At 33.9% G+C, this 18,160-nt stretch overlaps 2 protein-coding genes across 4 annotated transcripts in view; both read left to right on the forward strand.

Annotated features, from left to right (window-relative positions):
• The window catches only part of LOC125688256 (uncharacterized), a 494,473-nt gene that overhangs the window by 133,948 nt on the left and 342,365 nt on the right, over window positions 1-18,160 (forward strand). The gene's annotated exons all lie outside the window — the stretch shown is intronic.
• SEMA3E (semaphorin 3E) overlaps window positions 1-18,160 on the forward strand; it is a 135,816-nt gene that overhangs the window by 85,758 nt on the left and 31,898 nt on the right. For both annotated transcript variants that reach the window (XM_048934054.1, XM_048934055.1), the window contains exon 5: window positions 13,832-13,925. In XM_048934054.1, the coding sequence (XP_048790011.1) occupies window positions 13,832-13,925 (94 nt within the window). The remainder of the gene's footprint in view (window positions 1-13,831; window positions 13,926-18,160) is intronic.

Raw genomic sequence — 18,160 nt, forward strand, 5'->3', positions numbered from 1 at the left:
CATAGAAGAAATAGAAGAAATGCATGTATAGAAGAAATGCGTGCTTCGTGCCTTTGTGCCTCCTACCTTAAACATAAGTCTTGGTATTGCTTTCTGAGCTAATTGTCCAGACAAGAAGCAGCCGTTTCTGTAAAATAAAAAAAACAAACGAGGTTCTTGAATTATAATGTGTATGGTAATAACAACTAGAGCTGTAGGCATTAAAAACTTGAAAAAATAGTAGGATTACATATTCTACAACTTTCACACTTGCAATTTACTGTAGAAGCCAAAATATTTTGTTCTGGTGGAACAAAATGTCCAGCTGATGCTCTTGTTCTTCAGTCTCAGTAGTCTTCATGTTGCAGAAAAATATATTTTGCTAGTGGTTAATAATGAATGTTTGCATGAAGCCAGCCATTTCTGAATAGATGTTTGGTAAGCAAATGAAGCATTACTGCTCTTCCTTTGGACTGTGATAATATCCCATAGCCATGTTTATGACTGTATTCATACTGTATGGCAATTTCTGTCCCAATCCAACATTTAGCATGTTTTTGTGAGGCACATGCCAGCTTGTAAAAAGGAGTACTCTGCCTCTTCTACAAGTCTCACATTCTTATTCAGCTACAAATCTATATTTCCTCATAAAAATCAGTCTTGAGCTGTGTCTTGCTATAAACTGAGCTCATATCAACAAGCATTTGAAACCAGAAGACTTTTGTCCCAAAACCAGGCAGAATTTGGTTGTCTAATTGGTGGATCACTACTGCTTGGAAATTACTGGAAATCAGAATCTTTAAGCTTCTCAAAAAAAACAAAAAAAAAAAAAAAAAAAAAAAAAAAAAGCAGGAGAATGTCCTTTCCCAGTTTTTCTAGAAAAATATTAACATAATATTTTCTAGAAAATCTTAATATAGTTTAGTATGCAGTAACTGAAATATTTCACAATGAAGAAGTTTTATTAATATGCATTACACACTGAAACTCTTCTTACATGCTTTTTATGGCTTATAAAAGTATCACAATTCTAGTTATTTTAATGTTTAAATAGTTTTCAGTAATTTTTAATTATTTCAATTAAATATTTAAAGTATTACACTTGAGCATGTTGTTCAAATAAAACAACAAGCAATATTGGTAGGATTCAACCTCAAACTTGTGTTCTATCATCAGAGTATAAACAAATATTTTTCCCAAATCAAATTGCCTATAACTTTTATGATACACCACATACCCATTTGAAAAATTAAATGTATAACATATTATATAATATTTATTATATTATATTACATTACATTATACACATATAATATATATGCATATATATATATATACATATATATGTAGTTATATTACTGCTAAATCATACTGCTTTGGATTTCCAGGCTGTACATTTTAGTAAAGCTGTTGCCAGATATTACCTTTCTAAAAATATACAAGTGTAGTTATTGACAGTAACAAGCAGGGTTTTTTGGGGTTTTTGTCTCTCTAAATACTTTGACCCTGTTGAATGTTTTCTTCCAAATTCTAAACATTTCATCAAATTAACTAACATTCTTCTGTCATTTAGAAATAAATTACAAACGGGTGAAAATATGTGCTAACTTTGCAGAAGGAACAATTAAGCTGCTGTTACCAAGAATGTACTAGATATTTTTGTCTACAAAATACAAAGCAATTGCCAACCAGTAAGGGAGCTTATTATCTTTATGAAACACATTAACTTTGTGAAATACTTTCAAATGTTAAAGAGTCCATTCAGATTAGAAAAACTTGCATCTGTATTTGGCTATCAGTCATCCAGATACGAATTTTATCTCATGACATTTTTTCAGAATGTGTGAACAGAGCAAGAGTCAGATATCATCCAACCCAAATTTTGCATGATACAATCAATGTGTCCTTAACGCATATTCTGCGTATTCGTATTCTTGCTTCTTATAATTAGAAAACTTCTTTTTCTATTCAGAACAAAAATAAGGTAAGGTTCAACAGTGCAATACACTTTACACCAGACAGAGGCAAAATAAGCCCCTCGCTTCTTGCTTTAACAAACTGAAGTAAATTGACATATAAGTTAAGAAAGAATCTTCAAGTCATATCTTAGTTCAATTTTTACATGGCATAATGGTAATGACGTGGTAATATCATAATGCTTTCACCTGTTGGTAAGGAACAAAATTATATCAGATTTATGTATATTATTTTAGGATATTGTTTCTGACATATCTTTTTATAACCAAAACAAAATGATTTGCTCAGTTATTCCCTCTCCATGCTTTTTCCAATTACTCATCTCAGCTCTCAGCTTTTAGAGGATTAAGGAGTAGGAACACCTGGCTTCTCTGACACAAACAGAAGTGGGTGTTGGTCAGTCCCTTATTGCACAGAATGTGTGACAAATTCTTACACTGAAAATATTTGCTCAGAGACGAAGTGTTCCTTTTTGGAAGGATAAAAAGCCACCAGTTAGACACCTATCCCCTAGATCTTAACATGTTTATCAATACAATCTATTTATGGAATTAAATCTGCAATGATAAATGCTATGAAATTGATTATTTATTGCTGCTGTTATCTATAGTTCATGTGAAACAATTTAGATTATCTTTAAACTGTTGCCAAGAGTCCATGTATGTAAAGTGATGCCAAGTAATGAAACTACTGTCATAGGATTTTTTTTTAAAACCAGAAATGATTATATCATCTAATCTGAATGATCACCTTGCAGGCTGCGAAACTGCACCATATAACATCTAGAAGCACTACATTTTATTTCAATTAAAACACTTCAGGTTCTGGAGTTAAAAATGTGTATTTCAAAATAAATGAAAATGCCTCCTAAAATCACAAAAGGCAGAAAATTTATTAGATGGCATTACCCCCATGCTCATAGCAAACAACAGAAGTGCTTTGGTATAACAGGAAAAAACTACAAAACAAAGATCTACATCATCCTTAACCTGAAAAAGAATTTTGTACTGAACTCACAACTTACCTATGTATTCCTGAGAAAATGAGTAAGAATTAGGCAAGCAACATATGAAATAATTTTCTGCCCCAGTTTAAAGAACAACTCCATCTTCAAATCTAGCCAGTCTGATCCGTTTCTGAAAAGACAAACATCGTCTTGTAGCACAAAAAAATGTCCTTCCCAATCAATGCATATGTCTACGTGAGAAATTCAAGTTCATGAGATATGCTTGTAATAATTATCTTAATGAATGGCTGGGTATATGAATCTCTGGTAAGGGTAACAAAGAAAAGAAAAATCTCTCCCCCTGAGATCTTCACAAGTATAATGATGTATAAATAATTATGATATATATAATATATAAATATTATGATATATTATGAAATAATGATAAATAAATAATTATGGGTGTATCATAAATAGAGACAAGGGCCAGAATGAGAACATTTTGTGTGGTCAGTTACATACCGAATGGATTATTTCTCCCAAATATTGAAGTAAAACATTCAGGAAATTATGCATTATCATTTAAAATAATCCAAATAATGGCGACTCTGTTCTTTCACTTAGAAAACTTCCAGTTACTCAAGGCTAAATTTATCTAACATCAGCTTCCTGCCATTTAACCTTGATATGCCTGTGATAGCAAAGTTGAAAAGTCTCTCATTATCTTTTCCAAATCTTTTCCATGTATAAGTGCCTATACACAAAGATCAAGCTACCTTTTCACTTTTTTGATAAGCTGAATAAATATAGCTCCTTAATCCTCCTATCACAAGGATTCCTCAATTATATTTGTGTCCTTCCTCTGAACTCTGCAGTATTTTTAAGTGTTCTGGAAGGGCATGCACTACAACCAGACAAGCTATTTGATGAGGCAAGGTCACTTCCCTACTTCTGTTTGAGATTCCTGTCTCCATAGACTCAAGTGCTGAGTTCCTGGCACAGCATCACACTGAGAAATCTCATTTTTATATTTTGGAACTTCATTCAAAGCTACTCTCTGGAGCTCAATTTCCATTTGACTTTATACTGAGTTAAGATACCTAATTAGATAGTAGTCTCATATAAGAAGATGGACAAAGATTTCTAGAGATGCTTAATTGGTTGGAAAACACCTCCAAGATCATTTAGCCCAACCATCCACACACCACCAATATTATTTATTTATTCGTTTGTTTGTTTGTTTGTTTGTTGATTATTTCCTCACAAAACCATGTCCCTTAGCACCACATTTTAACATTTCTTGAACACCTCCAGGGACAGTGACTCAACCTCCTCCACAGGCAGCCCATTCCAGCACCTGACTGCTCTCTTAGACAAGAAATTTTTCCTAATATTCAACCTGAACCTCTCCTGGTGCAACTTGATGCCATTCCCTCTCATCCTATCTCTAGTAACCTGGGAAAAGAGGCAAAGCCTCACCTCTCTATAACCTTATTGCAAAAGGTTCACCTCTAAACTTCCTTTTCTCTAGAAGAAATAATCCCAGTTCCCTCAGGCACTCCTCATAAGACTTGTGCTCCAGACCTCTCATCAAATAAACAAACAAACAAACAAATAAATCATCTTTTTTTCTATCAAAAAGAAATCTTCAGTAAAAGAGGAATAATTGTTATGTACCTAATAACAACTACATTTTAATATATACCAGCAGTTCATATTCCTTAAGAATTTCACAGTGCAGATTCTTTCATCAAACAGCTACATATGGTCAAATGCCTGAGAAATCCAAGTATTCTGGATCGGTACCATTGTTCTTATCAGTCTTATACATTGCAATTGACAACAGATTTGTTTGACAGCACTCTCCACCTATGAAATGGAGTGGCATTCATTATTTTTGGATTCTACTTAAATATGACAACACATAGAATTTAAGTTCAATTTGGCAGAATTTATTAATTGATAAGTTACATGAAATGAATTTTCCACTGTATTTAACCTGTACTTTGGAAGCTTAAAGACAGGTGGCCAGGAAAAAAGGAATCAACACAGGGGAATAAGGCTATTAGATCAAAAACAAAGAAATATTCCAGCGATGTGGTAACTTAATGGGAATAGGTAGATCATTCCAGTCTCTGCCATCTCTTCCTACGCATCCTGGTTTCAGACAAATAGATGTTAACAGCAACGTCAGGTTGTTGTTGAGTTGTAGAAACAAGAACAGGCCAGTTGAAGAAGAGCTGCTGCCTTTATAGCACAGCAGTGGGGGTAGAGCAGAGCCAGGACATGTGGCCAGAATTAGGTCATGGGTTATTCCATACCATGCAACCCTGTGCAGAGTGCCATGAAGCTGGGAGGACTTGACTGGGGGTTGCAGCTGTTAGCTGCTTGGGAGGTTGCTGGGTTTTTTTTCATGACTTTTGTCCCCTAATTGTTAGTAATCATCAGATGAGAGCGTATTTATCTTGTATTTGCTCTGATATGGCCCTTGCAGTCACCAGATAAGATTAGACTGTCAAAATTGAGGAATATGGAGGTCTTGGATAGCTATGTAAAGACAAGAGAAGTTCCCCGCTGAACTTCCTTTGCTTCTTGCTGAGCATTTGTATTCTGTAGCCCCTACTTATAAGACTACATCTCCATGTAAACCTTTTAATTATAGAGATCCCTTATGAAGTTTCTGTAACTTTTATACCTGCTGACCACAATACTACTGTAATATGATCTTAAATTATGTTGTTAATTATCTTATTCTATGCCACAAGATCTTAATGAATTTATCTTTTACAGCTAAGGTTATGCAAAACTGTGTCTCCTAAAATTCTGACAAATTCAATCAGTTGTATATAATAACTTCTAACTGTTAAGGATAGATGCTTGTGATTTCTATATGCAGGTTTTCTTCCACTGCCAGAGTATTTAACATGAATTAGATCAGTGAAATATATTATCTCTGTCATTTTAGAGTAGATATTTTGACATAAATTACAAATTGCTAATCCTTTAGCAAACCCAGGCAGCAGTTTGACACAGCTCCAGATTTTAAACATGTTTTTTTCATTGGTGCCCAAAGTGTCTTACTCATTTAAATGTAGAATAAAAGGCATAGATCTAAAAAATGTGAATTTGTAGGGAGGATTTAATGTCTGTAATATTTTATGCACTTTCGTCCCATAGGATGTTTGATCTTTTCAATATGTCACTGCATAGTAAAGAGGATTGAAAACAGTTTCTCAGAAGAAACGCTACCCCCAAATAATCTTTATTATGTCAAATAGAGGAGAACTGACTATTTCAGCAAGTTCTTTGAGGACTCTATCCTTAATAGGGTATCCCCATTTGTCTCACAAAATAAAAAATATTATTGAATGAACATGGAAGGTGTAATTTTTAAATGTATTAATCCTCTGAAAGCAGGCAGAATAACATAACCAGTATGTATAATGTTTTTACAAATTAGCATTTGGAATTTTTTTAGAAGATCTTCCATCATGAAGAGTGATTTCATTACTGGAGCACCCCAGTGTTGCTCATCTGCATATCTGTGTTCTGACGATTTGCAATAGGAATTTATTAACATATATATATAAATATATATATATATTTAATAGAAACTCAATGTTACTGACTATTTTTCCACAGCTTTTAGATTTTTAATTCTTTTTATTAATGCTTTGTTGGGTTTATACCAATCAGACACACCTATAATATTGGAAACTGTAATTATCAGATACTGCTAATGTATGTTTGCTTTTTTTTTTTTTTGTCTACATGTAGTCTGCAGTGCATATAAGCTATATGACATAAGAAGTCTTTTCAGGCCTGACAAGGTGTGTTATTTTCTATTGGTAAGCAAAGAAAATATATTTTAGTGTTTATCTCTTCCACCAAGTGCCTTCTTGATGAGGGAAATGTGCACATTAAAGTAGGATGATGAAGTAGAGAGCTCATTTTGGAGACATATTTGAATCATTTTCTGCTGATTCACAGAAATGTTCTGTGATGTTTCAGATTATCTTTTCACAAAGGTTTGTTTTTCTGAAAAGAAGCCTCTGCAAAATGTATATAGCATGTCTGTCTGTGTAAAAATAAAAATGTATGGATAAGCAAGAACACAAGGAAAAAAAGCACTGAAAAAAATGTTTTGATAATACACAAGGTAAGAGTATTTGCAAAATATCATCTGTATTTACAACAAAAATGTTATAGTGCAAAAAAACTTAAGATGAGGTGTATTCTGTGAATTGTACTTCATTTTCTGTTGTTCTCACAAAATTTCTCTGTATTCATCCAGTGGCACAAGTGAAATTCTCTACAAATCCTTTATTGAAAATAAAATATTTAAAGTATGTTACTAATTTTGACATAACCTAACCAAAGGAATCAAAGAATGTATGTTACTATTCATAACTGTATATGGTTGTACAAAATGCCAGATTTTAAAGGTGTAAGGGTAAGATTAAAACAGCCTTAACAAATCAAAGAATAAATACTTGTGGGCAACAAATGCTTTCTTTGTTCATAAATAACACATTTGCTCTATTGAATTCCTTGAAATTCTATTTTCCAAGGATAAATCTTGTTACTGTCTTGGAGATTTCATAAATTTCACTAATTCCTTGGTACTTACAACTGTCAATATAGCTGCAGTGGTGTCTCATTGAGTACAAAACTTGGGGAAATTTTTAAATCACAGTTTTTCGTATCGGTTACTTTATTGTTTAGCTTGAGATAGTAATAGTAAAAAAAAAATTAAACAGTGTGCTTGGAATCTGTGAATCCAGTTATATTCCTTATTTTATGTCTCAGTGTAATTATCATAAAGGACAAAGGCAAACCTGCAATAGACTTCAGTGGAATTGCTATGTGAGAGGACATTTCTGTGCAAGCAAGAGATAATCTCACAGCTCTTGTTCACCAGTGTACAAAAGAGCAAAGAATACTTCTGAACATTCTCTTTCCAGAGTAGGAATGTTAAAATTCCCTTTTGGATCTCGTTCCTTCATGTACCCTGTCCACTTGCTGTTCTGGGCTTCAGACCCCACTTCTGATAACCCTTGTTGAATTCCCACTTTACCAGCTCACTTGTTCAGACAGGCAGTCCATAAGGTTGTGCTTCCCATAAGAAATCAGTGTGTCCAATCCATTTCCAACAGTCTTCTTCCTCAAGCAAGGCCCTATAATTTAATAAGGTGAATTCATGGTGTTCATACACCCTATATGTTTCATATCTAAAAAACTTTTTCATTATTTCTCACAAGCAATGTACCCCTATTTTACATATTTTCCATTTGACACAATTTGCAGGTGAACTTTCAATAGTTTTTAAAAGCACTCTTTCAAAATGTCTCCAAATATATGAAACATAAGAAATAGCTTTGCATGTAATGTCATTCTTATTCTAAAATCATAAAATCATGAGATCCTTAATACTAATAATGAATTTTGTCCAGTGACTTACAATAATAGGAAGTAGAATAGACAGTGTTAAGAACTACATTCACTACATTCACAAAAAAAAAAACAAATCTGCCCTGTCAAAATATTCTAAATATGATTTACAATTCTACAGTATAAACAGCATGAACTTCTTTAACAATAAATAAAATAAGCCAAAAGGCATAGGTCTCCTAGAAAATATACAGCTAAGATTGTAACAAAAGATTGTGAAACAATTTTAAATTCCTTTTAAAATGTCACTGTGATATATTTTACTTTATTTGTTACCTGGAAAACACTAACAATTAAGAGTGGAAAACAATCCACTTACAGAAAATCCAATTATTTCTTCTCATAAAAATAATATCATAGGAAATCCCAATCAAATCCTCTATATTTTTAAGCCCCTGATTTAGTTAAAAGATACAGACTTTGCATTAAAGCTGAGAATAGGCTTAGGTGCTTTGCTGAAAGGAATGGAAGTAAGCATATGTTTTAAATTAATCACATGCATAAATGCCTTCTTGAACCAGAGCAAAGCCATACTTGGCATGAGAGAAAGCAATTTTCTGCAACAAAAGTTAAATGCTCTATTTAAATTTTAATGGCTCTGATTGACCTTTTCTTTCTTTATTATTTATGACCTACATTCTTCTTCATTGTCTAAAATTATCAATTCATGTCAAGTTAATGGTGAAATGCTTGATGCCCTTGGAAATATCTGCTATTTCTTTTTAAATGACATGATTATTTTAATAATACTTGAAAGTGTATAATGTTTTCTGGGTCAAAGTTATCATGAATCAAACCAGTGCACCACTTTTTCCAAACTAGATGTAGAAATTTGTAATTTCACCTCCACTGCCACATAGGCTTGTTTTTTTGTTTGTTTGTTGTTTGTTGTTTTTTTGTGGATTTTTGTTTGTTTGTTTGTTTGTTTGCATTAATTTTATTATAACTACTGATAAGTACCCATAAAATAAATTGCCAAAGTTGGATTGCTGTGTTGGGTAACCTTTGATGAAACTGTCAGTTTTCTTGTGACATTTCTAAAAGGACTGCCATGTCACAAACAGCAAAGAGATTTAGAATTATGGTATTAGCCTTCAAAGCTGATTATTAATGTGTAACGCTTATTTCACTTAAATTGGCGTTCTGTGGAAGCTGACACATTTAACACCTGATCTTCAGTTACTTGTTCCAGTGATGGGGATAATTTACTGCCACCATGGAATATTTGGTATGCTGTTCTAAATGATGAAGGTGGAAAATGTCTCTTGGAGGAGTCACCAATTACATTTAACAATGACTTTTCAAATAGTTTCATGCATCTGCAAGCTTTTATGAGATGTGCATCCTGTACTGAGACAGATGAGATCCACTTAGAAACTTCTTTAAGTTAAGTTGAAATCCAGATTTTCAACTACTTTCACTGCTGGCAAGGCTTTATATATTTAAGCTACAATCCTCATTCAGAAATTCCACATATTAAAATATAGATAGTAAAAGGACACCATGCATGCTGTCTAATGTTTTCATTCCATGGTTATAAAGTTGACTGCATTAGATACATAAATGTTATAAATGTTAAAAGAAACATCTTTGTCTTCACCACTGATTTCGTTCTGATTCTCAGGGGAATGGTTAGCTACACTTAGCAGCTTTTTATTGACATACAGAACTTTGGTGTACAGTTACTAAAAATCCTTCCACATCTTCTGGAAGACTCCCATACTGGGCCAAGATTCCCTGGTCTGAGAATCACTGGAGTTTTAACGTAGGGAGATCTGAATAGGAAATATAGTTTGTAATAATAAGGTGAGATCATCTATTGCCCTTCAACAAGGAATTTATCTTATCGTTCTCTATAAAGGAAGAAATATAAACCTTAAAGTATAAATATAGATAACACAACTTTTGCCAGTATTTTTGTTTCCATATCTGATCACTTGATAATTTTTGATACTTGAGCATGTTTTGCTTTAATCGGCTACAATATTTTTCCTTTTTCTTTTGATTGGTTATTCCATTTTTCTTTTTCTTTCTTTTTTTTCTTTTTTTTTTTCTGGTGGGAAAAAAATAATGAAAAGCATTAAGTCTACAAAACTTTTAAATTTGAAACTGTTTATCCCCCCCCCCCCCCCCCTTACTTCTACATCTTGCAATCTAGAAATATCTTTTTTCTTTATTGACAAAATTCATTAGCAATTACTTTAGTCAAGGTTCCAGAAGGTAAGTTTTTTCACAATTTTTTTATATGTGATTGGAGAATAAATAGCATCACACATTCAAAACTTCTTAGAACATTTACTTTACAGAGTATTTTACTACAAGTATGACTTCCTGGTCCATTTTTGTACTTTCAGAAGGTTTTTGTTTCTGTTCCTACTTTCTCCTTGCTATTCTTTTTCTACTGTTGACCCAAAATATTACAGTATTTAGATTTAAAGAAATAACTGATATGCAATGTTTGAAAATCATGGAATGAGGTTGAGATTTCCACACACACAGAAATATTTCTTCACTGTTTGACATTTGTCTAAATGCAGAATGGGAATGGTTACTGTGCAATTGTAGCTGATACAGCAAAAAATAGTATTCTTGCAACACCAGTATCTACTCATAATTATATACTGAAAAAAATACTACTTCATTTTCTGCTACATCAGCTACAACATCAGGCCCTACTGTGGGTAATGTGCCAGGATTTGGCTAACACAGGAGCTTCTGAGGAGGTGAGATTGAGAGTGCCTGGTTAATTCATGGGCTTTAGGACTCATTACTTCGAGGGTGGTTTCTTATTGTCTTTATCTTGGGGGTGGCTTTTTCACTTCAAGTAGATATGAAACAGGTTTACTTTCCAGTATTCTGGGTTGCATCTCATTTCTACCCAACTAATGGAATTCTTTCTTTTTCACCAGAAGTCCCAGGGAAAAAAATGCCACTTATTGTTTAGATAGATGGGAATGAAAGATAGATACAACAGCTTGGCTCATTTGTGATCTAAGAAGTAAACAAAGAAGTGCTTTAAAGGGAAGGGGCTTGTGAAAAATCAAGAATATATTCCTTTAGATGAAATGCGTTCAGATATTCCATTAATCATCAATGTGTGGATGCCAAATTCTCTACAACTTGCCCTGTATATATAATCTTTTTTTTTTTTTTTTTTTTTTAAATCCTAGCCATCTTAACAGCTTTCTATCATTTGCAATGATCACTCTTTCTGCATCTTTGCTCACTGTGCATATTGTATGTTTCTTTCAGGAGGGTTTCAGGAGAGCATAGCTGCCATGAGTGGAGTGCTTAATCAGAAAGTAGTATTAGTTTTACTCTGTGGGCAATTGCACCTGAAGGTGCTGAGAGGAAGAGATTTCTAGGATGTACGGTGGGATGGGTGGACAGAAGAGAATGGTCTAGATGGAGAGAAGTACAAGAAATTAGAAAGAGTAGACATACTCAGGTTTCAGTACCTCCCAAAACTACATATTTCTGGCTACTGGAAATAAGGACTAAAAGTACATATAAATAATTATGCAAGGGCCATCAGGACACAGCAGAAAAGGAAAGAAATTGCTTATAACTTCTGCTTATTTCTGTTTTCTCCAGTGTACATGTACTGAGATATATTGAGATATTTCCTTGGGATACACTGAGCTGTACTAATTTGCAATCTAATAAAACATGACTTTTATCATAAAATAGCCTCCTGGACCTGTTTTGGCATGTCTGCTGTAAGGAAGAGGTCCAGGCACATTCACCTCTCAATTCCAGGGGATCTGGGAGCACTGTCAGAAATAATTTTACGCCTTACAAAACATCCTTACAAAACATTTGCTAAAGTATATGAATAACATGAATTTGAGGATAGTTTGCTGAATACATAGATTGAATGTATCTAATATTTTGATAAAATTCTGTATTTCACTAGTCTTTTGAATAAAACTCTTACATCAAACTGAAACTGCTAGACTACTGCAGTTTCTCAGTCACACAGTTGATGTTGGTGTACTGATAGATAGTCAATTGGATATGAGCTAGCAGAGTGCCTAGGTGGCAAAGAAAGTCAGTGGCATCCTGGCTTGTATAAGGAATGGTGTGGTGAGCAGGACTAGGGAAGTCATCCTGCCCTTGTACTTGGCACTGGTGAGGCCTCACCTCGAGTACTGTGTTCAGTTTTGGGCACCTCAATTCAGAAAGGACATTGAGGTGCTGGAGCAGATCCAAAGAAGGGCAGCAAGGCTTGTGAAGGGCTTGGAGAATATGCCCTATGAGGAGTAACTAAAGGAACCGAGGCTGTTTAGTCTGGGGAAATGGAGGCTGAGGGGAGATCTTATTGCTCTCTTCCAGTTCCTGAAAGGTGCTTACAGTGAGAGTGGGGTTGGTCTTTTCCCATTGGGGACAGGTGGCAGGATAAGGGGAAATGCCCTCAAGTAGCGCAGGACATGCGGGGTGGGGGGGAGAGTGATATCAGGAAAAACTTCTTTACAGAAAAGTTGGTCGAGCACTGGAATAGGCTCCCCACTGAGGTGGTTGAGTCACCATCCCTGGATGTGTTTAAAAACTGTTTGGATATGGAGCTCAAGGACATGATTTAGAGGAGGGTCATTAGAATTAGGGTAGTAGCTGGACTTGGTGATCTGTAATGTCTATTCCAACTTGAGCAATTCTATGATTCTATGTCTGTGTGGCTTATGGAGACTTTGTAGGTGAGCCTTCTTTCTATTTCCCCTTTTATTCTTCACAAATCTCTGAATTTTGTTATATGGATTGTGTTTTCTGTCTTGTTGTTGTTTTGTTTTGTTTTGTTTTTTTGGGGGGTGGGGGTTAATATATAAATCTTTTGAAAAGTACTCTCACTTGATAATTTATTCAGACAATATTTGTTGGGTTCTTTTAAAAAAGGTGAGAGAAAAGCAGCAATCCAAATGAAAATCTGAATTGCAAATTATTTATCTGCCTGTAATGACTGATAAACAAAATTTAACAAAGCTGCCTATGTTTTTTTCATGCCTATATTCTGCAGAAGTTGCATGTGCTATGTAAACTATAACATTTCTAAGCATACTTTTAGGAAGAAGATAGGTAAACATGTAAAAGCTAAAAACAGAAGATAACACAGCATTATATATTTTAACAACCATTGGAAAAAATGTTTAAAGTGGGAAAATACATTCCATGGCTAGATTCCTATCTGAAGTGTAGGTAATTTGGGGGAAAGACAGAGAAATATTCATCTCCCATAGACATGAAAGAAGTACAGTTTTACTGCATATTTAAACGATTCTTTTGGGACAGTGCACACACAGCAGTGATTTGTAGAAACTCGGATAATTTTTATGAGTATATCAGTGAAAAACAGTAATTGCATTTTCTCCCTAATGAATTCAATTCAGAACAAAGATATAACAAAGTTAAAGTTGGTCTCTGAGGACTTTTTTATTTGCCTGTAGGGCTTACACTGTTTTCTATGATTTTTTTTTTTTTTTAAAGGATCATCTGTTTCAACTGGAATCGCACAAATTTGAGAGAGGACGAGGCAGGTGCCCTTTTGACCCTACTTCTTCCTTCACTTCCATCTTAATTGGTAATGATCTTTATGTCACAAGCTTCATGGTCATGTCAATCTATCGTTTTGAGTATCTTTCTTCAGCATGCCAAGGTGTTGTCAGTCTTTCACTGCTTTCCACGTCACACTTAATCCTCACAGTGCTGCTGTGTTACATATCAGGCAGCATTCATTCCAGCAAGAATGTTTCAGTGGAGTTAGCAGAGGTTAAATGGCATGTGTGATGTTGAAAAAGTAATTGTATAATTTTAGAAATAATTTCCTACTTTATTTCAAAGCAAAGCAATATGCCTAGCTTAGCCTTATACATCACTGAGATAAATATGCAAAGCTTACTGATTTTTCACCTTTTGGGATGTAATCTGAGTAATCTTGTAAATGTTAATTTTTTTCATTTATTTATTTATTTTTTAAAAGGCACTTACTGTTTATATAATGTATAGCATTTTTGAATTTGAAACAATTTTTTTCTGTGCTGTCTTCTAAGAAAACAAGTGATTTTCTATTGATCATATAATCAACAATTATAACAACAGAATTCAGTGTATTTCCTGCAGTGGCAGATATCTGTGCTGAGCTAGTGTTCCTCATTGCTTTGCTGCAAAGTTTACCACTGTAGGGCTGTGAACTTTGAAGTTGTAGTTCAATAAACCATGTGTTTTTTTTTCCCTTTGTAATTTGTTCCTGAGAACATTTTGTGAGATGAAGCAAACATGGCAATATTATAGTACATTGGCTAAAAACACACTGGAACAGCAGGTAAAAGGTGGAATTTTGATACACTTAGAGAGTAACACAGTGGCTTTATATTTTCAGGAAATACAAATAAAATGAAAACTGAGCATTCAAAAAGAATAGTAATTGAAAGAAAGAGCTAGAAAAGAGAGGCTAAGGATCAAATAAATTTTAAGTTTTTCAAGGTTACAAAAAGGGAGGGACTGATTTTTACATTTCATTTAAAATATAAGAGTTGGAACTTTAGACAGCTAAAGTTTTTAATCATTAACTGAATTGTTACAAATCACCCATGGTGCTGAGGAGGTACTGGTCATGAGTGACAAACACATATTTTTCTAAGCTAGGTTTATTTTTTCGTTTAAAACAACAAATTAGAATATTTACCAAATCTCTCAGATTGCTGCAATTCATCAAAATATTGTTCATTCCCATTATCAAACATTACAGCTCAAATTCTTGGGTTGTTGGTTTAGGAAGTCATGAAAGAATCAGGGAAAAATTAGATTGTATTTTATCTGACCTTCCAAAATCCATTACGTACAATTGTTACGCCTTTCTCCACTCTTATTTCCAAATTGTTTCTATAGTTTTTAACAGATTTCAGTCTTAGCTCAGCCTGAGTACAAGGGCTTATCCCATGGAATTTGCTGTAGGCCTGAAACCTCACGAACTTGGAAGTCCTTCTCAATCTTAACTGAGACATAACTAAGTAAATAAATTAACCTGACCATGTTCCTACTGTGAGATCAATGTGAATTTTATTTGCTCAAATGGAAGCCAGATTGTCCCACTGAGCATTTCAAGACTAGTGATTAGTTGTTGTGCTTCTGGTCTATTCATTACTGTGCCTGGATTATGGGAGGTCCTACGGATCTTCATGGTTTTATCTGAAAGAGTAATTCATGAAAAAAGCCTTTCTTTTGTAAATGGTGATCTGTTCTGAACATCCAGTCAAAGACTTAGAAGATCAGTCTCACAAAGTGTTCTGCAATATGCAAGTTTAACATGGGAAAATAATATATTTTTATCACATCAGTGATACATATCCAAAAAACAGACAAACTTTTACCACTTCACAAAGGCTAATAGGACCTGAGAAAACTATTTAGAGGCTTCCTTGATCCAATGGAAATTATTTTATTTCAAGTAATTATAGAGTGTTTTAAAAACAAAGCAACATTCTTTGACATGTTTTTTATATTTATAATTCTATTGGAATTAGATATTCCCAATAGTTAAGAAAAACATCCTAAAGAAGTTATTTCCATGTATCCTACTGTATTCTAATAACCAGAAACATACAGCTTACAGAATAAATAGAATTAACACTGCTTCTTAAATTACAGACTGTATATCCTTTACCTCTGTACATATCCATTTCAAAATGGTCAAAGATAGAAATGCAAACATGTTTAATTAAAGAATCTTTTAATTGATTTTTGAAAACTTAGACTGATGTTTCTAATGCCAAATGCACTCTAAAGAAAGGGATGCTCCTTCCTTCGTCCCAGTTCTTGTACCAGCTGATGGTGGCTGTGACCCCATGGCAGGACATGTCAACTGCACCATGCACTCCTCAGGACTGGTCTTCCAGTCCTCCATCCAACACTTGGATATTCCCTTCTTTTTCATACCCTCCAGTTTTCTTGGACATGAAAACTTCATTTAGTTGGTATGAAATATTTTTTCTTTGGAGGTTGTTTTCAAAGATGCCTTCATTCTTCCATTCATGCTCAGTTGTGTGCAAGTCCTTGAAAAAAAATTAAGCAAAACTTTTACCAAAGCCTTTCATATTCCAGCTTCTCTTTCTTCATAAAAACAACCCAAAACCTATTTCAACCTCTGTAAGAAACAGCTCTAACTTGCATTGACACAGCAATTTATACCTGTGTAGCTACTGATTAACAGTGAGGATTAGGCTAACAAAGAAACTTTATCTACTTCTGATAAAAGTTTGAAAGTTCTTCAGCTTTAAAGATCATTTGCACCATCCCTTATTAGAAACAGATTTAGCTAAATTAACTTATTAGCAAAGAGACTATATTGTGCTGTGTCTCTTCATTTATCTATCTCAACACTTCAGTTAAAATCCTCACTTCAAGTAAACAGTAGTTCATGACTTTAAAACTATATCCATGTTCTTTTAAGCTTTATTATGTGTCATCTGACCCAATCGTAAAGTAGCCTGTAATGAATTTCCCAATTTATGAACAATTAACTTTTAACAATTTATTGTCACCATCAGGAAACAAAACAGATGTTAGATAGGTGCACATTTAGGTAAACTACCTATTAAAAAGAAAATAAAATTATTTGTAGTGAACTCTACCATCTGTTTTCAATAGCCATAACTCTGTTTGATATCTGATCACACACACTGATTAACTTAGATCACACTACCTCTTGAAAGCTGAGAAATTAGCTTATGCCTATATTTTGCTACCTCAAATTTTTCACAAGTAAGTGATGATAAACCTTCCATCCAGGAAATCCATTCCGATAGTTTCTGTTATTTGCAGTCCTAGGGCAGCTTAATGTCTTGTGTATTTTAATTTACTTTAGACAGTGCACTAAAAATAAAGCAGTTTATCTCAGAACAGAAGACAAAAGTTGAGTGACAGAAAAAGTAAATATAGTCAGAACATTTATTGGATAAGTAACTGCTTATTTATTTTGATTTTGTGGTATAGTGAAAAATAAAATTTGCTAAAAATCTATGTGTCTTAGTCCGGTAAATGGTAATGGATAGAGCACATAAAACTTCAAAATTACCTTACAGTTTGAGAACTTCTGTTAAATAGAAACTCCAACAGTGACTGAAGTTCATGGGCTGTAGAGCCATCACATTAAAAACAATAAATACTAGTTCTTTGTTAGTAATAGGAGCCCAAGGTAAGATGGATGTAGTATGGACATATCCCTGTATAGGATGTAGTATGGACATTACAGTGAGAATAAAATAAAAAAGTACTTAATCCATAATATTTTCAGATCAAAGTAGCTTTATTCCTTGTATAGTTAGTGCAGTTAACAGACACAAGAACAAAATCAGACTCTTGGCCTTGTATATTCTTTAAATTCACATGTTACGAAAGCCATTTTATGTGGATTAAAAACAGGTAAGTGTAAGTAGACCTAAAACCAGTGAAAAGGGATACGACTCTTAATGCTTTATGTGTATATGTATGTTTATATATATGTCCTGTGTATTAATTTGATGCATTTTTAAATAATTATATTTTTTTATGATTGCAAATATACCTCGAATTCACTGACCTAGACCGGCTTGGGCCAAAGAAACCCCCTTTAGGAATATAAGCTGGGGGATGAAAGGGTTAAGCGCAGCTCTGCTGAAAAAAAAACCAAAAACGGGGAATACTGGTGGATAGGAAGCTGTAAATGAGCCAGCTGTAAATGAGCCTGGCAGCTCAGAAAGCCAACCATATCCTGGGCTGCATCATAAGAAACATGACCAGCACGGTGAGGAAGGTGATCCTGCCCCTCTGCTCTGTGCT

The sequence above is a fragment of the Lagopus muta genome, chromosome 1 (genome assembly GCF_023343835.1).
Source record: "Lagopus muta isolate bLagMut1 chromosome 1, bLagMut1 primary, whole genome shotgun sequence".
NCBI lineage: Eukaryota > Metazoa > Chordata > Aves > Galliformes > Phasianidae > Lagopus > Lagopus muta.